Here is a 22255-nt window from a genome sequence, read left to right on the forward strand (position 1 = left end):
CGAATTTACAATTATACGTGAGCACACACATTACATACAAGGCCCACAAGGACACTTCAGCATTGACAGATCGTAATGCAAAGTAGCAACAGCACATACATGGTGTCATATTCCTTCCACTCATACAATTTGTCTCATACAATCCTTCATGCTACACATGCTGATTTAAAGACATTTAAGTTTGGTAGAAAGATTTTTTTTCAAAAGGCGATATTCACACATTCAACTATCAGATACAGGTGCAGTAGAAAGTATCACGTCAGTGTTGAGAAAGAAAGATCATGCTAGCTCTTGCTCAACATCACAATTTATTGATCCCCTTTCAGTCCTTCTAGACCTTCGTCAAGAGTATTGTAAACTATTCATACGACATAAATCTTAAATATACAATGCTTAACACATTTTGTGTTTACAGGTGTGGGACAATTATTGTCCTGTTGAAGTGTATCTCAGTAATAGTGACAATCTGTACAATTTGTCACATTATAGTCCACACATAAGAAAAAGAAAAGAAAAACAGGAACAAGTGAGGCACCACGGCACACATTTATTTCTATTTACAAGAATATTTACAGAAACTGCATATCTAATGAGTGCAAGCATCAGCCTGGCAGCATTCATGAGGCATTCATAGTTGTGCAATCATATGAAATACTTGTATATTGAGTCCACCATAAATAGGTCTATTTGATCTCAAAGCTTCTTAAAGCATAACATGCCATGGACTCTCATCATTCAGTCCTTTGTGGGATAATGTTGGCAAATTAAATATCCAGTATATTTCTCTTTTATTCATTTTTCAATCTCTCTCTGGTCACCTGAACGACGTGACGTCATGTTTGAAATCATTGAAATCTACGGCTATTGGGTAATTAATATGATTTATCCTTATAGAGCTCTTGTGTTCACTTATTCTCTCTATTCTCTCTACTCTATTCTGTTTTTATAAGGCTTCTTGTTTATGAATACATCTTGTTTCTCCCTCCAGGCAAGGACACACCTGATTTCAACATCTTTTTACCTTTATTGGCAAACAGAGCTCTTTATAAACTGCACCTGAGCAGTACTTAAAGAAGTTAGATATTGTATACCACTGTGCTATATGTTTTATTCTCGGCTTTGGCAGTCTCATAAACCACTGTACTCTGTATGCTGCTACTAAGTTGCTATCTCTGTATGTGCACAGACTTTCACACAAGTTGTATTTTATATAGAAATCTCTCCTTGGGCTCATTCCCCCTCATCTGTGTACACACATGTGTAAAAACCAAAATCAATATGGCCTGCACTCCCATGATATTCTACAGATGTTAGAACAGAATTAGACAAAAAAGCTTTTCAATGTGTCTCCCCTTCTTCCTGAAATAATGTACAAAAGGAGTTGAAATTATCAGAGCTGATTTCTGTGGGGAAATTTAAGTCCATTTTAAAGAATTGAGAAAATACTTATCTTGGTCAGTGTGATAGCTCTTAAATCTCTTCTCTCAATCTTTAATAAAACACTAGAGTCACAGCTCTGTTGTGAACACTGCTGCACTTCATGAACTGAAAGAAAAAATAGAAAAGGAAAAACAATGCTTCTATGCATTCTCCAAGCATTGCCTCTGGGCACTGCCTGTTGGCATCTATGTCCATTCAGACTCAAACTTAGCTTTTACTTGAGTTGCTCTCTCCTGACTAGAACCTTACTTATGTTGTATCAGTTCTCACATGTACGCTGCCTTGGATAAAAGTGTTCATTAAATGAAATTGTAACTATTAAATGTTTATGCTGCTCTCTTGGCCGAGTCATTCTAGAAAAAGAGATTTTAATATTACATGTTATATTTTACCTGGTCAAATAAAAAATATAATGATTAAAAATGCAATGGAACTTAGACTAACCTATAAGGACATTTGAAGTGGAACATGTATGATATGTATAATTTTTATCCTACAAATAGCACCTTTAACTTTGTATGAAATAGTTCAATGATAAAAAAAACTCAGAACGTATAGAAGAGGGAAACAGAATTTCCCCTGATACAAGTTTAAGGTGTTTATGTAACCTTTTAGTTTTTGTTAGATGGACTGCAGTAAAAGCAAAAGTGAGTGTGGTATCTAGAGGCAGAGCGAGAAAGTGTAAAACAAACTCAAGATTCCACTTTTGCCTTCTGCGACACTGAACATGCCGTGCGGTGAACGCCGCTGAGAGCCTTTACTCTAAGTGATGCCTTCTGCATCACAATTATCTACACACAGCCCTGCATCAGACCGTGAGTTGACTTTTATGTTCATGTGAATGTGGGCCGCAGCAGCAGTCGATGACAGCTTAATTCCCGGGCTACCCCCCCTCCCCGCTGAGGCCCTCTGTTTGTTTGAGCTGACAGACAGAGATCAGACTGAGGAGAGATGAGTGAGAACCCTTCCAGTATGCTCAGGTTTCTGGGCGCTGTGAAAAGATTTGTCCAGACTATTCAGATCTGATGGAGTTTCCCATGTTTTGCACTGTTGTTGAAGTGTTTGGATAATGAATCTCTCTATCTTTCATATCTTTGTGCACACAACAGATACAAGGCTGACGTTCAGTTTAGTTTAAATCCTCGATGCCACCAAAAGTACATCCCACGTTGTTGAACTTTTCTCTCGTCACACACCCTGGTAAGAAGGGTTTCAATCAATAACTTTGGATGTAGCAGGAAACAGGTAAACAGGTGTGGAGAAAAAAACAGAAGTGGAGGCATAGAGAGGGGATGAATTGAGCTGGAAAGAGGGGTGACCTCAGTTTAAAAGGGGTTGGGAAATAGAGGGTTTAGGCCAACATGTGTGAGTGAGGTAAAAGGAGGCAGAAGGAGCAGGATAAGAAGGATTTAGGGGACCTGGGGAAAGAAGGTTGTACTGCTTTGATAGAGGTCAGAGTGTGAAGTTGTCCAGGAAACAGGCGAGGCAGGGGAGGATTGTTTTCAACCATCTAATTTTGAGATAAGTGCTGTTTTTGAACACGTACCTGAGGAATGTGGTTAATGTAATGTTGACCTTCTGAAGATGACAGTGGGCAAACCTCTATCAGGCGCTGAAATGACACGAGTGTGCTTGATCGTCCTGCTGATGAGTAACGCTGCTTCAGTCTCAACGCAGTTTAATGGATACAATTGTGATGCCAACTACCACAGCAGGTTTCCCGGTGAGAATGATCCAGATAACATATGTTCACTTTTCAGATTAGAAACGCTTCTTTTACTGTGATTGCAGATATGAGACATACGATAAGGCTTCTGTCAGTAGCGGAAAGACACATTTTATGCTTTACAATTGTCAGGTACTTGTACTTTATTGTTGAGCAGCTTTATGTAATTTGACATAATGTGATGGGTATGAAATATAGATCTAAAATACAACCTATCAAACTTTATCAGTAAGATATCACCTCCTCTTATATCCATCATTGTCTCTGATGTTTTCACAGTCCACCAGAGACAGAGACATACCTTTAATGTCTGACATCAAGAAATATATGAAAAACTATTATACGATTAATGGATTTTTGCTTTAAGGGTGCATTTGTTATGCCCCGTTATATTAAAGCATGAAGCATTGAAGTAAACACTTTAGGGACAAATTATGAGTATTGTTACTTTTGATACTTAATGATGCTACTGATATTATTGAGTATGAGCATAACTTTTACTTGTAATAAACAAAATATTTTTTCATTGACATAAGTAAGTAAAGGAATTCAACATTTCTTCCACTTCTGACTCAAATCTTCTAAGGCTAGAGTTAGGTTAGGGTTGTGATGCAGAGACCTAACAAAATTACACAAACACATCACTATTGCAGATGCCTCTGTGAATTCGGATCATATTCAGTTGAAAATATTTTTTTAACAGACCAGTACCTGCAATTTGGGAGCAGATGATTTGGCCTCTTTGGAGCTCTGCTGGTTTCCTTAAATTGGCCTAAAAAAACTTGTAATCGGTAACATGACTTTTCTTTGCAGCAATGTGTGTGTGTCTGGCACCTTATCTCCCCTTAAAATTGTAATTTTTACACAATATTTCTAGTACAGTTTAAACAAATGTTTTGTTTTAATCAATTTCCTATCTTCATACAGAGCCAGGCTGGCTGTTTCCCCTCTGTTTTCAGTCTTTATGCTAAAATAATTGGCTAAATACATTTTAAACAACTTTTAAAATCCCTGTCCTCATAATTCAAAAATCCTAAAGTTGTTTTCATTCCCTACATCTAATAGGCAACATCTTACAATTAATCAGGTGAAAGAGGTTCTGCAGCTTGAGGACCATAAAAAACACGGGTCAAAAGTCTAAACTTCCTCTCAACTTTTTCATCTCTCACTTTGCTCCCTCTCTGTTTCTCCAGGCGAGCGGGACATCAGTGTGTACTGCGGGGTTCAGACCATTACCTTGAAGATCAACTTCTGCCCTGTGCTGTTTTCTGGGTACACTGACACAGATTTGGCCCTGAATGGTCGCCACGGGGACGCCCAGTGCCGTGGCTTCATCAACAACAACACCTTCCCCACAGCAGTCCTGTTCAGTATCAGTCTCAGCACCCTTGAGGCCTGCGGTAACAGCCTGGTGGTAAAGAATACACAAACACAAGAACACTGTGTTAATATAATCAATAGGTACCTTCACTGTGCTGTTTATTGGCTTGAGACAAAGTGACGTGGTCGAAATGTTTCTTTCCGCAGGTCAGCACAGCCTACGGGGTCAACGCCTATGGGAATATGTCTCTAGTACAAATTGGGAACCTCTCGGGCTATATCGACACCCCTGACCCGCCAGCTATAATCAGCTACTTGCCCAGTTTGTTGTATAAATTCAGCTGCAGCTACCCACTGGAGTACCTGGTCAATAACTCACAGCTGGCATCGTAAGTTGCTGCCCAAAAAAGATCTCTCAGTGTCCATAGAGAGCCTAACCTTTCAGGAATTACTCAGTAGATGTGTTCCTCTTCAGCTGTATGAAGACTTTTTAATTTAATTAAGAGCCTTGATTATTGTTTTTCTGAACTGTGTTGACAGTTAACGAACTCATTTAAAAGCCTGAGTGACTTTGCGTCTTATGATTTTCACTAAACCATTTATGCCTACAAAACACTCTACATCTGATCAAGATGTAGAGTAAATAAAGCAAACACCCACAACATGTAAGTAAATAGCACTAAAATAAATGTGTCTTTTCACAGCTCTTCTGCTGCTGTCTCTGTCAAGGACAGCAACGGTACATTTGTGAGCACACTGAGTATGATCTTGTACAATGTGAGTACAATGCTGCATTCAGCCTGTTGTGTGCAATCATTTTCATTTCAATTCATGGTGGTTATTAGATGATAAAGTTCAGCAGGATTTGTATTAATCAAAATTGAGTTCATGATCTTTGAATCATGTTAGTGTTTTCTTTAAAAAAAAAAAGAAAAAAAGTTGGCCATGTCTTCAAGGATAAGTCTGGATATTTTTCTGATTTCTTTGTGTAGCAAAGTCCTGACATGTCAGTGTGTGTCAATGTTATTCCTTATTATTTTGAATCTATCGATCATGCGGTTGTAAATACACAGTAGAGCAACAAATGTGTATAAATCCACTTCTGAATATAGTCCCCAACAAATGCATAGTTTACTCATGTTTGAGTACAATTTACTTATGACTACAGTGCTCAAATGCTGGAAAAATATTGAACCTTTTCAACAATAAGAAACTATGTATTCATTACATGTTTTAAAGATTAATGTCTTCAGTAGGAATAAATGGGCGTGGGGATAAGAGCCTCAGACAGCAAGGAAGCCGGACTTTACTGAAAGACAGACACAAACACATTTGCTTTTGGTCATTTCATAAGATAAACATAGAATATCACCAGCCTTATCTTTTAACACCTCATTACTACAGGACTGAACCCAAATACAGATCCTTTTCAAGTTTACAAATGTGTATTTTAAATTAAAAATACACATACTCTGTATTTCTTTTTTCTTTTCTGAACAGGATTCAACCTACAATCAACCTCTCTCAATTCCAATGGCTGGACTTGCTCTGAAAACCAGAGTATTTGCTGCTGTGAAGGCCACAAACTTGGACAAACGGTAAAAACAATTGTTTACTTGTGAATCTGTATTTAACTTTAAAAATGTGATGAATGTCTGTGAAAATGTTGCTAATCTAACATACATTTCAACAATGTCTACAAAACAGAGATAAGATTTGGGATATAGTCAATCACAGCATCTTTCCCACCATTATTTTTCCTGAGTCAAGACTTCTCTTTCTATGGTTTTCTTACATTCATTAAGCCATTATGTTATTATATGATGTGAAGGCGCCAGTCTTCAGGAGAGAAAGGCAGATCTGCGCTTTCCCATGTGTAGTTAGATCTCTATCCACTATCCAAATCTCATTTTGTCCCCATGCAGGTGGAACATCTTGATGGACTACTGTTACACAACCCCCTCAGGGAATCCTAATGATGAACTACGCTACGACCTTTTCTTTGGGTAATCTTGCTTTTTTTCCCCTCAAGATGATAAACCACAAAAGGGAGCCATTATCTATTCAGGCTTTTAACCTCAGCGGGTCTCCATGAAGGCTACTTTTTTCCTCAATGAATACTTAAGCATATATCAAATAGTCATTTTCAGTATGTGCATGCATGTGTATTTGTGTGTCGTGCTCTTTTGACACAGCTGCTACAAAGACCCACAAACAACCGTTTTTGAGAATGGGAAGAGTCAGATGGGCCGTTTTTCCTTCGAGGTTTTCCGTTTTGTGAAACACAGACACCAGAAGATGTCAACCGTGTTTTTGCACTGCGTCACAAAGCTTTGCAGAGCAGACGATTGCATTATGCTCATGCCAGTAAGTACGAGAAATCTTGAATCTCAATCTGCGACTCCCCATGTGCCTTCCTGACCTCACAGAGTAATAAAATCTGATTATGTGATTGGCAGATCTGTGGGCGACGACGCAGGCGGGATGAAGGAGCGAATCCTGATTCCCTCCCAGCAGCATCTGGGAACGCCATCATCACCGCTGGACCAATCATCACCAGGAGTGGTGCGAACAGTAAAGTCACTCTTAAAGGAATAGTTTGACATTTTGGGACATATATTTATTTGCTACCTTGCTGGATACCATTGTAATATCTGTACAGACCAAATATAAGGCTAATGTGAGCAACCGGTTACCTTATCTATGGCCAAAAGATAGTCCTACACATAACCCCTGTAAAAAACACAAATTGTTGTTTTCACACATTGTTCTTTGTTAAAATTACACACACTAAATATACTGTGTTAATTACAGAGCTTTAGAGGATTTTATTAGTTCTGGACAGAATCAGGATAGCTTTTATCCTATTTTTCAAGTCTGTATGCAAAGCTAAGCTAATCAGCTGCTAGCTGCTGTTTTATATTTAATAGATATTGATGTGAACGTGGATCAATCTTCTCATTTAATTTTTGGTAAGAAAATGAATAAATATATTTCCTGAAATGTCAAACCATTAATTTAAATTGAGATCATACATCTACAGAACCATTGAGGATTGAAGTAAATGTAACCACAATAAACACTTTTAAAATACTTTTTTTTCAGATGAAACTCCTGTCAACAACTCTCAACTAGGTAAGTTCTCTTATGCAAGGTTAAGAGACATAAAGAGGTTTAAAATATGACCTGCGACTAAGTCCTGGGATAGGACAGGAGATACCCATGGAAATTGTTGATTTAAGGCAACAACAACAAAAAGATTCTATTTCTCTTTCTGAAGGAAAAAGAAACAAACTCAGGTCATGTTAAGCCCCACGTCAAAGAATGTGTCTGTTTTAAGTTTCTGCTATTGTTCACCTTTCCCTCCACCAGCATCTGGTGACCCCTCCCATCCGATAAACCCAGTGACCAGCGCTCTGATCTCAGGCGTGGTCATCCTGGGCGTGGTCAGCGTGGGCTTCTTACTGCTGTTGCTCCACCTCCTGCAGAAGTCCCGCCTCTCCACGGCCGCAGCCTCAGGTGTTTGGAACCCCAGCTTTAAATGACCACACATCTGTATATAACAACATCTGTGCACTGACCATATGTGCAGAGTGTGTACACGTTGGACACACAAACTTAAACACATTATTAAATGTGTATTGTGTTGTTTAGGTGTTGTGTGTTTATTGCCTTCAATACCTCACTATTCCTGTCCCTCATTGCCCTCTAATGTTTGGCCAGTTACAATGTTTACAGAAGCTTTGCAACAGTTGTGTTTAATTAAATGTACTTATTTTAATCAATGTATATATATATATATATATATATACACACACATACATACATAGGCTATATCTATATCTATATCTATATATATATATATATATATATATATATATATATATATATATTACAAATTTAAACCAAAATATGAACAATTATCATAAAAAGGTGCACAATTTTATGTTTTTATTTAGTTTTACTGTCCTAATGTTGAATTTGAATCTGCATTTAACCCCTATACAATATTACAATGAACAAATAAGCATAATTTATTTGTTAAATTTAATTTCAACTCTTTGTTGCTTTAGAAAATGTAGCTGTATCATTATTAAAGGGATAGTTAAATATTTTGTTTATTCCATTAATAAATACATTTTAAAATGACATGTTACATTTTTATGGAGTGTTTGTAATGGATGAATTGGCAAGCTTTTAAAGGTGCTGTTGGATGTTTTTTGCTTGAGTCAGGCCAGCTGTTTCCCTCTGTTTCCCTCTGCTTCCAGGTTTTTGCTAAGTTAAGCTAATGAGCTGCTTGATATTTACTGTACAGACATGACAGTTATATTAATCATCCTGTTTAACTCTCAGCAAGAAAGTACATTTCAAAAATAATCTTCTTACTGTACACTTATTCTGGAGTAAGGATGTGAGTAAGAGGACCTTGAGCTGAGACCGTTTTTATCAAATGCTTTTTGGAAGGACAAGAATATCAAGAGAACTGGATTCAAGCAATGAATATGCAAAAGTTCCTGTTTTGTTTTCTCATTGTTCAGCATTATTTCATACTTACAATATGAATAACTGTACATTTTTATGAATGTTTGTATTTACAACATAGCTTTTGGTAAGTTCTTTCATCAATATAAACATATTTAACTTCTCCACGTGACATATATTTCTACTGTGACCAAAGGTAATAAATTCTGTTAATTCTTTAGATGCCATCTCCCTTATGATTTCTCTGATAATAATCAGTAAAGTTTACTTATTTTCCTTTCCTAAATTGGCACATGTGCGTGAACGTTTTTCAAAATGTCATTGCCTGTATGGGTGTCCTAACTCCAGGAAAATGAACAAACTGGGTAGTTCCAGAGCTCATTGGATGACTGCCAGAATTAATCTTTCAATTTTTGCCGTATTGATTTTCTTTCCGATGACCTATATAAATGTCTGTTTGGCGGCAGCTGTGTCTCACGTGTCTGACTCCAAGGCTGTATTTGTGACCCGCACGGCTCTACTGCATTCATTGCTCTTTATCACTCTAATCCCTTATTTCAACAGCTATTTTGTGATGTATTCAGCGTGCAAAATGACCACTGATAACTGAAATGAGAGGAATAAATGTTATCATCCTCCCTCTCAGTTTACTATCAGCAATAATTGATTAAACCCTCCTCCCTAAATGGAAATGAGGCAGGGGTTTGGTCTGAATATTGAAGCCAAGTTCAGCCAAGTGAAACCCAAAGAAAACTTCTATTTCTAAAGACCTGAGGAATATTTGGGAAGTTGCGTGTGGACAGAAAGGACTCTAAGCATGTTTAAGTGCACACGTCATGACAATAATAACGTGTCCTGCATTTAACAGTGTGGCTTCATACGTTTGACAAAAGATTGACGGAGACACCCATCCGCAAACTTGACCCTGATCAGAGCTTTACCTTCCCAGGTGGCTCACCTGACAAGATTGAGTTACTAACTGTCTCTCACTCATTTTCTTTCAGTTAAATCCCAGTATGATCCAAATATGAAATCATGCTCTAAATATGTGGGGAATTGTGCTTTAATACATATCCATATTCTATTGTCGTAAATCATGTGCAATACACACTTCAGCATTAAGATTTTCACAAGGTGCAAACATGTAAAATGCAAGTCAGTCTAACATCTTCAAGATGATAACATTGAATTGTGAGCATCAAAAATCATCATGCATATGATCCTTTGTGATTTGTCAAATTAAGAATCATCAAGGTCACATAAAACTACTGAACACTGCAGAAGACAACAGACCCTCTTTTCTTTATTGTATGTGAGGTCCCAGCTGGATAGAAAGCATACATTCCCTTACTTTATTAAGTTTCATATTAGTAGGTAAAGGGGCTTCGTTTCACACAAAAGTCACAAAGAGCCTTATGGGCATTGTTTAAGTATGTAACTTTGAAGAGGACTGTGTTGGGTTTCATCATGTGCCTCAAGGAAAGCACCACAGCACCTCAGCCACAAAAAGTGAATTGTTTCATGCAAGTTGAGGCAGCCCCACCAAAAGTGCCCCTGACCCTGTTTCTATCCAATCCCAAAACAGTATTGTGACCACACGGCGGTCATGTTCACCATATATAGAGCCCACTGCTCTCTGATCCTAAACCAGCAAAGAGACTGAGGAGGTAAGATCCAGATACCAACAAAGTTTGCCTGATTGACAGCACTGGATTATACATCTAAATTGGGCTTCAATGGATTTATTTTCATCTGAATTGTGCTGGACTTGACATCTGTGTGTTTCCCTCAGCTTTTTCACAGAAGGCAGAGCAGTGAGATGGCTTTATTCAGCTTCCTCATTCTGACCTCCCTGTGTATTGCGGGCCGAGAGGCCCTCAGCCTATCTGACTGCGATGCGTTTGCCAGACGACCAAGTAAGATGATCGTGACCTTCAATCTCGCACTTTTGTTTTGGACCAAGGGGGTCATATTGATTTTAGTTCAGGTGTAGACCTTTAGGAGGGTTGTATTGATTTTAGTTTTGCTTCAGATATTGAATCACCACACTTGAAAGAATGTGCCTACCACAGAATGAGGTTAAAAAAGGTTTAATGAACTAAATATTTATTCATTCATCATAGTGGTGGTGATCTTGTGCAACTATTTCTTTAAATTTTTAGATAAAATGTAATGAATGAATGAGGATGTAATATATTTTTAAATTTTGATAACATGATTTGATTTCATTACTGCCCATGTTACACTACATGTTTTCATAACATTTCTATGTTCTTTCTCAATAGCTAAAATGCTAAATAGCTCAGTTCTATTAAAATGAATAAAAATCCTATTATTATTTTAAAATATCACCATCAGAATACACTGATATCGCAGTGGTGTGTGGCACATCTGCCATTAGCCTGGCTATTCAGATCTGCCCGGCTATCTACACTGGATACAACGAGAGTTTGCTGATTCTCAACCACATCAGCGACATGAACTGTCAGGGGACGCTGGACACCTCTGTGGCGCCTCCTGTGGTGAGATTCAGCTTCCCCATCACAGAAGGAAACGCCTGCGGGAGTAACTTCTTGGTGAGCATTATATCAGTGTTGATTTCTGTTTTCAAAACATGATGTATGATGATCATAAGCGTGTTAGTCTTTGGCTGAGGAGATAGTTAAAGAAGATTTGAGAACAATAGGAGAATCTTAGTTGTGTTCAGGTTCAGATAAGACAAAGGATAAAAAGAGCAGTCACTAGCTGGAAAGTCTTAAGAGGATTTCATCCAAGCATACATGAGGTGAATCAGTCTGCTCTTTAAGTCAGACACATGCAATCACTCAAGCTTCCTTTTCTGAGGAGAGTTATTCCATTTTCTTGCTGCAATTTCATCACCACTGCCTGCTGTGCTAGAGACGATGGGCAACATTTATTTTTAACTATTTCTTTAAAAAAACATGTTTCCATTTAATAATTCCTCAGACCACTAGCACACCAGGGACGGGAATATTCTCAGACTTCTCCAACATCCAGACCGTCAACGTGAGTGGAGTGGTCCGATCTTTTGACCCCACCATTGGAACAATCACCTACAATGCAGAGCTCAAGTATTACTATTCATGTGCCTATCCACTGGAGTATCTCATCAACAACACCCAGATGGATGTGTAAGTGAAAACCTAAATTAATACCAAGGTTGAAAGGAAGAATGGCAGAATTTCTAATGTTTCACATGCATGATCACATTTATTTCATCCTTGTAGGTCATCCTCCTCCATTGCTTTGAAGGACAACAATGGGAGCTTCATCAGCACCCTAAGCATGGCCTTGTACCAGGTGACACTCAATTCCTCTCGCGCATACATATCCTAATTTCTGCCTGTAGCAGCTGTAATTCTAGAAGATTAATCAATATGCAAGAGCTTGTATAATGTTTTATTTTAAGTGTTAACTTTCCTTCCTTTGCCAGGATATAAATTACACCAAGCCCCTTGTCATGCCATCTCTGGGCATCGAGCTGAGGACAAAAGTCTACGTGCAGGTGGTTGCATCCAACCTGACATCCCAGTAAGAATCCTCATCATTACACATCATCACACCTACAGCTTTCCTTTGTCTGGTTGAGATCTGGGCCTGTATTTGTCAAACTTATAAGAATTACACTTTCTCAAGAGTCGCTGTGAAGAATAAGACACAGTAATGATTGGAAGATGACAAATCAAAAACAATCTTTTTTACACATGGGTGAAACAATTGGAAATTTGCTATTTGACTGGAATAGGAAATACATTATGTTGATTTTAGTGAATTTAGTGCAGACAATGGGAATGCACAGAAAGTGATTGCAAATTTGTTTACACACCTAACTTAAAGATCTCGTCTAGACATGTTTGTTGTTGTTGTTGTTTTCCCCACAAAAATGCTTAGTTACTATGTCAGAATTCCTACTTTCTCCTTCTGCCTCATTATAGTGTATGGTTATGCAGATATGTTTCATTTTAAAAGTTAAACTGCTCAATAGTAGATGTCTCCTATCTCACCGTAAAGTCTACTCTCAGTGTGAACTGGTGGCTTCATGCCTCCACATCACACTTGTATAAGTTGCATACTTGCCTCCATTGGTCCAAGCTAGTTGTGAAGACACAAACCATGCTAATAGATTTGCACCTTAAACTTGAATTTTTCATGAGCACAGAGAAACTTTCCACTTTCAGCATTTCAATGTGACAACAGTCTTCGATTGTCAAACTCTGTGCATACATCATTCTGCAGAGTGAAGCTCAAACATCCAACTGTAGGAGCAAGAAGAAAACATATTTTTGACTGGAGAGAGTGCAAAAAATGGGTTCAGATATAATGAATTATTTATTATGACCAATAATATTTAATACATTCACTCCAAAACGTGTCAGACCATATGTGCTCACCTTTTTCTTTACTGCAGTGGGTCTTAACCTATCTTAAGAGAAAAATTTAGCTCCACTGGAGCTCTCTTAAATTTAAGAGCATTTCCATTTAATAAGAAATTTAATTAACTGCTTTTGTGCATGAAAGTCAATTTATAATCGTTCCCATTCAGTCCAACATTTCACTTTTAGCAGTTTGATAAATACAAGTCCTGGGTGTTGATAATGTATGGATGGCTGCATGCAAGTGAAGGGCTAGATTTAAAAAAAGAAAAAGAAAAAAAAAAGGTTTTCCATTTCTCCTAGTTTCCAACCACATATATCTTGATAGATTGCAAATTTGAGGATTCCACCTGTGACCTGGAGTCTCTGACTCGGTGCTGGGGACCTCATTCTTTCTCCACAGGTACTTTGTTCACCTGGATCGGTGCTACGCCTCAGTGTCTCCACAGCCCTCCAACTCCACCTCCTTTAATCTGTTTGTCTCGTAAGTCAAGAAGCAAAAAACACACTCAAACTCACACTATACTCCTATCTACTTTTTGTAACTTTTGAATTTCTTCCAGTCTTTCAAGGCTTGATAATGAGTTCAGTCTTTTGTGCAGCAGTCCAGCTTTGAATTTAAAGCTTTTTCACATATCTGCAGGTTTCCTCTCTTCCATGTAATGAGTATACCAGCTACCTGTAAATCCAAAGGGAGCCCTAGTCTTGATTTTGTCTCCCTTCCTTTCTTTCATTAATACACTGCCTGTATGTATCCATGTCATGTGCAAACGGGGCACTTGTGAGGTTCGCCTTTTATTGAAAGGTGCTCTATAGATCAGCTGACCACCATGCTGGAGAACGGGGATAGCCAAAAGGCCCGCTTCTACTTCTCAGCGTTCCGCTTCATCGAGCAGCAGAATGAGACCATCTCCACCTACTATCTGCACTGCATCACTCGGCTCTGCGAGCGCAGCGTCTGCAGCACCTTCAAGGTAGGAATAAGGTGCCTCTTGCATTTAAAGCAGAAATCTTCAATTCCAGCCAGATCCTCAGCTCATATCCCTGCATCTGGTTTTTATCCACAGCAATGCAACAGGAAGAGGAGGAGTGTGGAGACCACTGTTGTCCAGGAGAGCATCACAGAGCCATCTGTGCTCACAGTGGCTATAAAGGCCAGGAGAGAGAGCCGTAAGTTCTGCTTCCTGTTTGTGAAAAAGTATCATTGAAGGAGTCAGACAAAAGATCTGTAAACTGTACCAATAGCTCCCAGCAGCAAGTAAAATTTTCATCTGCACACTAAATATGAAGCTACAGTGATGAGAGAGTTAGCTTAGCTTAACATAAAGGCTGAAAAAAGTGGGAAACAGCTAGCCTGGCTCTGTGTTAACATTAAAAAAATCTGCCTACAGGCTCCCCTAAAGTTCACTAATTTACCTGTTGCATTTGGTTTGTTTAATCCATATGAAAACCAAAGTGTAAAAACATCAAGCTTTTTGCAGGAGGTTATGTGCTGGACTATTTCTTGGCCTGGAGCAGTGACTGCAGTGACTTATTGTCCCTGGCCATAACATAGCTACCAATAAAAACCACAGCATGCCATTTTTACACTTTTGGCCAGTTTAAACAAATAAGACATGTGTTAATTAGTGAGGTGTAGAGGTGCTGGTAGGATAATGGTATCCTTTATGACAGAAACAAATCAATAAAATGTATAAATGAGAAATAGTTAATAATAATCTGACTCCTGCCTTCAATTTGTTTTCTTGAAACTGTGTGCTGTTTGTCAAATGTAGAGTTTAACCCCAGATCACTGCCTGATTCTTTGCTTCTGCTTCTTTCTCCGTAAAATTAAATTCAACATTTTAATATATTTTGCGAAATGTTTATCTCTCATAATAAAATACTGTCTCTTTCCATCTTTCTTGCAGCCATTCTATCCAAAGAACAGGGTAAGTATGTTTTTTATTAACTTGACTGCCATGAGAACAGCCATTCACAAAATGTTTAACTAATTAGATTCCTTCTGAATGAAAAGCATTTCATATCTGCAGCAAGTCATAACTTTTTCTGTTGTCTGCTGGAATCATGCATCCCATTTTGGTGTCACTCTCATTTGTGCACAGCGCTGTCTGGTGGCCAGCCTAATGGAAAGAGCACGTCTATTGGTCTGGGGATTGCTGTGGCCGTCCTCATTGTTGTAGGGGTGGTAGCCATTTTGATGGCTGCATCTTTTTATCGAAAGTTGAAGCAGCTAAGCTAGCAGCGACACCATAATGTTGATGAACAGTCAGCTCAAATTAAAAGACATGATGAGTTAAATTCACATACTGGTGGAGGTGCATAATGTATGTAGGACTCTGCTTTACTTAAATTGATTGGAGCACTTAATGTTTCTTCCCAACCCTTCAGACTGCTACAAACTATGGAAGATTAAATCTGACTAAAGCATCTATCATGATGTGAAAAGAAAAGAAAGGTAGAAAGAAATGGGTTGAAGTAAAAAAAAAAAAAAAAAAGATGTTAAATTTTGTTTGTTGTCAGTGTGTAAATATTCTTTGATTCAAGTATTCAGCATGCAATTCATAAAGAAACATCTGTGTATGAATCATGAACACGAATGATTAAGACGGTGGATTTGTTACATCTACTTTCGATGCTTTAACAAACAGCACAGGTTTTATTTGCGCAAGGCAGAGCTGACTCAGTTTAATTGGGCTGCTGTAATTCTATCTGTTGCATGTTATATGTAGAAAAGCATGTGTAATAAATTAAATTCTAGATGCAAATAATATGTGTACCATTACCCTACATTGTGTTGGTCATATACAGACCAACAGAAAAACCGATGGTGTCACATTAAATGCAATAACACCAAGAAAATAAGAGGGTAAATGTAGTTATTTATTTGAAGATTTTGCTTGTTTGAATTATGTATTCAAGCCTGCATATTACAGTATCAGGGGAATTTAGTTGGTTTAAATACTTGTAATAATGTATACAATACTGTGGCAACTGTTCTGAGAAAGTTTGTACATTCCCAAGAAGTGAATGATTGCTGCTGTGTAAATTCTTGCATTTTTTCATGTCACACATGCAATATGCCTATTAAAGCTTGCAGGATATGAAACAAGAGGGTATGTTTTCCAACAGTAGACACTCACCTGCCGCCTACAGAACATGCTGCATGCAGTGAACAACAGCCCTACATTAAAGTGCACTTCACAGTCCCTGACACACAAGAAGACTTTGATTATCTGCGGTTCAGCCTGGGAATTTAAAGGAAATGAAAAGGATTAATTCATCAAACCGAGTAAAACTGGCACACCCTTCTATGCTGTTTTATAACTGGAGGAATGTAGATCGTACAAAAAGTGCTCAATATGAATATCAGTTTTTCAAATTCAGTTTGAGATTTGATTTGCCTTGTTTTGGAAGTGCAGAGGCTAAAACCCAGTTTGTGTTCAAGTTAGTGGAATGATGTTTTTGTAATGACTCTCCACTAGAGGGTGTCTAATCACCATTCTTTATCCATCTCATTATTTGAGCGCTTTTGCTACTGTTGTGATTTTTAAGTTTACCTGTCCACAGTGGCATGATAGTTTAGCAAGCAGAACTCAATTTAAAGCAGTGTCTAAGAATCAAGACATGTAATGGGTACATTTCAATCAGGATTAGATTTGTTGCTGCACAATATATTCCTCTTCAAAGCTAGTTGTTGTGACAGCTCCATGGAGAGAAGCTGCTTGTATTCCTAGTTTATATGGTCATGAAGAAGGTAAGATCAATGCTTTTCTGAGTGATCCAGTGCAAAGTGAGATGTCTTCTCCTGTATACCATACAACGAACAAGCAAAGCAATCAGCTGGCTTGACAAATGATCTAATTACGAGTTTCTGTATTGTTAAGTAGGCCATGACAAACTCCATGACAGACGACCCACTTTGTTACTCGAGGGGGGATAAATCAGCTGAGCTGGAAGGTATTGCTCCATTAGGACTGCAGTAACTGTATGTTCTGGATAAATCTCCCTTTTATGAGTTCCCTGTAATTTAATTAAACCAACAGGGATAAACGCATGGTCTGTCGCTCTCTAATGGTGTGGACATTAACCTTTAGATCTTGCTGCTTTGCCCTCCAAAATGTTAACAGCCTTGGGAGCCAGAGTGAAGAGCAACTAAAAATTGACACTTGCTGCTTAGGCTGTGTTGCTCCTGACAGTGCATATTTTAATATATCTTAATATTCAAAGTTGACTTATATGGTGATTCAACTCTGTAAGCAGCATTTGTATCGCTGCTATTAAAACTGTTTATTTCCTACCGTTATCTGCAAAAGACAGGAAATCTCTGTCTGTGAGGATAAAATCATACTCTGCAATTCATTTAGCTATTATTGGCCTTAATGTTTTGGTCGGTTTTGTACTCAGCTGAAAGAATAATTATCCTGTCATTTAAATTCTAATTAATATGCATATGAGTCTGTCTGTAGGCTATACATTATGTTTAGTAGACAGCACAGTTATGAAAAATTGATGGACCAGCTGTAATTTAGCACTGGCATATGAACATGAGGAGTCTTGGAATATGATGAGTTTGAATAAACAGTGTCAGAGTTGTGCTAATGGGCTGATGCGATGTGCTAATGTGCCAAAAAATAAAGCTGTGATGAGTATAAAAGGCAGGTATATGTGGAAAACTTCACAAAGGTAGGACTGTGTTAGACTGCTGAGCAGGCAAAGTCACACTGGAAGGTCGTTCCATTAACCTTTTGTAATGAGACAGTGAAGCTGGGAAACTGCCGGCAAAGTGTAATGTCATGTTCACGTCATATCAGAGGAAGCAGAAGAAGAACGGGATAGGACAGCACTTCTTTGTGACATCCTGCCTGTATTTAAATGAATAGTTCAAGGTTTAGGTGAATATACTTATTTGCTTTCTTGCACAGTTAGATTAGAAGATCGATACCACTTTTATATCTGACACAGATGATTAAATTAGCATAAAGACTAGAAAAAGGGAAAACAGCTATCCTAACTCTGTCCACAAATGATACCTACCAGGCACCTCTAAAGCTCACCAATTAAAACATATTTGGTTTGTTTAATGTGTGCAATAACTAAAGTGTAAAAGGGACAATACTTTTGGACAGAACTATACTGCTCTTTGTCTGTTTCTAGTATTTATGCTACATAAAGCTAACTGCCACACAATTAACTTTCTGCAAGAAAGCCAAAATTTTAATTAGTCAGCTTTGGATAGCGGATTTTGTCACCTTTGGATACAGCCAAACTAATTGTTTCCCCCTGTTTCCCTTTCCATATTCATAATTTAGCTTTCCTGACTCCAGTTTAACAGTTAGATTAGACTGAAGGACAAACAGTGATGTCGATCTCCTCATCTAACTCTCAGCAAGAATGTAAATAAGCATATTTCTTCAAAATGTCAGACTATTCATGTTCACATCATCAAAGCTGTAATTATGACTGGGAAAGTGGGAGTTTTATTAAAGCTGAGACTTAAGTCCTACATACTGTTCTTAATCTGACCCTTTACAGTATCCTCTCAGAATTAGTTTAAATACCAAACTTCCCCTATCAGTCATTATTAGATTGATGGTTAATCCTTCATTTGTTTATGAAGAAAAAATATTCACAGTCACAAATATCATATGTAAATATATTATGGTGTTGAATAAAAAATAAAAAGATAACAGCTAACATGATTTCATGAATTGATTTTATTGAATGTAAAGAATGCAACAACATCATTTTATTGTGAATACAATTTAATATATTCTGTGTCACTTCATGAAAAGTCCTAAAATTTCATGCTAACAGAAAAATTTCTGAAAATGGGTCAAATTTGACCTTTAGGCTACAATATGAAAGGGTTAATTAATTACATGGAAGTGCTTAAAGTCTGCCATTCAGCGTAATTAAACCTTTATTTAATGGTTATTGTTAATGTGCAGTATTTTTTTAACCACACAATCATAAATGGTTAAATATGGAAATCATTTTCATGTCTACCATCCGTATGTCCTGACGCAGCAAGTCAAAAGACTTAACCAGGTTTTGCAGCCAGCAGCTGGTTTTTATATGACACAAATTAAATGTAGCATATGCCTATGTGTAGGTATAGCATCAGTACAGTCAATGTATGTGAAGGGGCTTTGTTAGTGTGCCTCCAATTAGTGTTCAGAGAGGGAGTGGGTAAGGGTGAATGTAGGACACCAGAAGACACTGCTGAGCCTTCAGGGGGGTGTTGTGGGATAAATTCAACAAACTCTCATTGCTGCTGTCCACTTGACCGTAAATGTCTTACAAGTGAAGATTATTTCCAATCATTGATCACTGCAAACGCGAAGATAAAAAGAGAGATCAACAGGAGAAAAAGAGTCTGAGTCTATTATGAAGATGGTTTAACTGACATGCTAGAAGCATAATACGTCTTATGTTAGTATTGGCATTTGAGCCTCTGATTAGCATTAACTTTCAAAAGTAATGTGAAACTGTACCAAGTGCTACAGACTTGTTCAGTATCCCCATCTGTACTTTGCTGAACTTGGACTCATGGACTTTTACATTTAAGAGATATGGCAGTTAATAAGCTGTTTGGTGGTGTTTCACTAATGGCCACAATGTGAGGCTGTTGGTGCCACTGCTAATTCATAAACATTCCCATGGAGAAATTATTTTCAAAGTTTCAGTTTATTTAAAGCGATGGTTCGGCGTAATTTCGACCTAGCGCCATGATCTATCTAAACACCGCCTCAGCCCTTTATTTTCATTTGGTTGCAAATTAGTGGAGTTAGAGCTATCAGCTGAATGGCTTAGTACAGGCGCTAATGGGACCAACAGTGTATCTCGTAAATTACCCCACTAATAATGCCTGGATTGTTATCAAACTTCTACAGTAGTACAAATAAGGTTTTTACTCATACATCCATGCATTGAAAAGTTTGTAAGTACACCAGGAGTTTATTAAAATAACACTTACCTGATGGCTTTTACTCTGCTGCTACTGCTAAAGCTGTAAACATCGCCGAAATCTCGCGCGATCACTGAAATGCCGTGTGGTCGTGCAAGATCCCACACAGAGCACCTTCTTGTTCGATGTGACCCAATTTGTACTACTGTAGAAGTTTGATAACAATCCAGGCATTATTAGTGGGGTCATTTACAAGATACACTGTTGGGTCCATTAGCGCCTGTACTAATTTGCGACCAAATGAAAAAAAGGGCGGTGTTTAGATAGACATAATGGGTGTTTTTGGGTGGTCGAAATTACGTCGAACGTTCGCTTTAAGACAACAAAACTGTATAAATATCATGTTTTAATGTTACAGTAGAATTTACCATTGAACAGTACAACCTGTTAAAAGCATCAGGCCACGCCTTCAAAATGTTGGGAAACATTTACAGACAAAAGTTTTTTTCAGTGTCATCTAAATATGGTGTAATATGGTGATTAAATGACATATGTGCTAGCAGAAGTAAAATATGCGTTTACCAAAAAATCCAAAATGGCAGAAAAAATGTTAAAGTGGAAATGGGAGTGGTCTATATCAGTCAAATCAGCACTGTCCAAGGAACACTGTGCAAATATTGTTTCGATAGACCTCATGGTTCATCTATCTATCTATCTATCTATCTACCTAGAATATGCTAGAAAGAAGATGAGAAAATGAGAAAGTAATAAATAGTAGTAAAATGAGAAATAATAAATAAAGCTTCGAAGAACAATAGTGTGCACGTTTGTCAGCATTTACTGTGTCACCGTTGTTGAAATTAGTACCAAAATACATTTTTGAAATGTGTTTCAATTTGTGGATTTTACAAGCTCCGTGCCTCTAAATGAGTGCAATCAGTTTCTCTGCGTCCTCTGATTACTAAGATTAGCAGGGAAATCTTCTGGCAGAAAAAGGGTGATGACATAAAGTGATGATTGTTCATTGGAGAAACAAATTCAAAGTTAATCTTAGTTACCTTTGGGGTCCATAAAATACTTTTTCACATCTATTTTCATGTGAAACCAAATCTTCACAAATAAATAAACAAACTGTTTTTGCTTCCCTTTCTTGTTCTTATTACAAATCTGGGCTGTGGTCTTATATTGAGAGTTAAACCATTTAAAATAAGATGCTTAAGTCTGATTATATCTTTTTTTTATTTATTTTTTTTATTAACAACAACAAACCCCAAACTAACAATTAATTATTCTTAATAATTGGTTGTGCATCAGTTACCCACACAGTTGTACTTGTTGACATGTTCCTTTATTACAGTAACCATGGACACTGTAGTACATTTTGTGTCAATCCCACGTACACCGCCCTGCTGATAAATACAAAAACTTATATTAAGTTTTCCCTATAAATGCACTATTTTATCCTGTTTGAATCATACTTGCCCAGCTTTTTTAGGAAATTATTTTTTATTTTAAATAATGAATATATGAACTGGTGACCTTTAAAGATTCTGTCCTCAGTAGAAAAGAGACACACAGAGGCTGGGGAAGTTTCGAGAGATGGACAAACACATGTTGGTCTTCTAATGGGATTGTTAGACATTGAAAAAAATACAGAATATCACCAACTTTAATTCTTGCATTAATTTTTTCTCACATTTTTCCTCTTTGGGGAAACATAATAGACTGTAAACACATCGACACATTACCACCTAATACAGTTGTTATGGCGGCTTTGTTGGGAGACAACTGCAAATTACATATCCAGTAGACACAAAGTGACATTAGCATTTATTTGGAGACATGTTTTGTTCACCTGATGAATGGAAGTCCAATATTCTCTCTGCTTTCAGTTTTTTGTTGGTCTCCTGAGGGAAATGCCTCTTCAGCCACTAAATGCTCCACTGTGTTCACTAGTTAGTCTTTGTCTGTCATTTTGGGGCT

At 37.6% G+C, this 22255-nt stretch overlaps 2 protein-coding genes across 2 annotated transcripts; both read left to right on the plus strand.

Annotated features, from left to right (window-relative positions):
* The first annotated feature begins 3039 nt into the window (after positions 1-3039).
* Positions 3040-8031, plus strand: zpld1b (zona pellucida-like domain containing 1b). Its single transcript, XM_053321022.1, has 10 exons — positions 3040-3163; positions 4360-4580; positions 4694-4875; positions 5191-5263; positions 5987-6084; positions 6412-6492; positions 6682-6853; positions 6946-7051; positions 7592-7621; positions 7859-8031. Exons 1-10 carry the CDS (start codon positions 3058-3060, stop codon positions 8029-8031), a joined length of 1242 nt encoding a protein of 413 aa, XP_053176997.1. The 5' UTR covers positions 3040-3057.
* Positions 8032-10787: 2756 nt separating this feature from the next.
* Positions 10788-15604, plus strand: si:ch211-229d2.5 (zona pellucida-like domain-containing protein 1). The gene is made up of 9 exons (XM_053320217.1): positions 10788-10884; positions 11327-11544; positions 11936-12120; positions 12217-12289; positions 12423-12520; positions 13766-13846; positions 14168-14336; positions 14430-14532; positions 15468-15604. The coding sequence occupies exons 1-9, from the start codon at positions 10788-10790 to the stop codon at positions 15602-15604; spliced, it is 1161 nt and encodes a 386-aa protein (XP_053176192.1).
* Positions 15605-22255: the final 6651 nt, after the last annotated feature.

Source organism: Scomber japonicus, chromosome 6, assembly GCF_027409825.1.
Source record: "Scomber japonicus isolate fScoJap1 chromosome 6, fScoJap1.pri, whole genome shotgun sequence".
Lineage (NCBI taxonomy): Eukaryota > Metazoa > Chordata > Actinopteri > Scombriformes > Scombridae > Scomber > Scomber japonicus.

Bases quoted from the DNA above. Each gene is read 5' to 3' on its own strand.
- zpld1b (XM_053321022.1), top strand. From the start codon at position 3,058: ATGACACGAGTGTGCTTGATCGTCCTGCTGATGAGTAACGCTGCTTCA. The intron at 5,264-5,986 runs GTGAGTACAATG...TTTTCTGAACAG, and splicing joins TGAGTATGATCTTGTACAAT to GATTCAACCTACAATCAACC. The intron at 6,085-6,411 runs GTAAAAACAATT...GTCCCCATGCAG, and splicing joins GCCACAAACTTGGACAAACG to GTGGAACATCTTGATGGACT.
- si:ch211-229d2.5 (XM_053320217.1), top strand. From the start codon at position 10,788: ATGGCTTTATTCAGCTTCCTCATTCTGACCTCCCTGTGTATTGCGGGC. The intron at 10,885-11,326 runs GTAAGATGATCG...TATCACCATCAG, and splicing joins TGCGTTTGCCAGACGACCAA to AATACACTGATATCGCAGTG. The intron at 11,545-11,935 runs GTGAGCATTATA...ATAATTCCTCAG, and splicing joins CCTGCGGGAGTAACTTCTTG to ACCACTAGCACACCAGGGAC.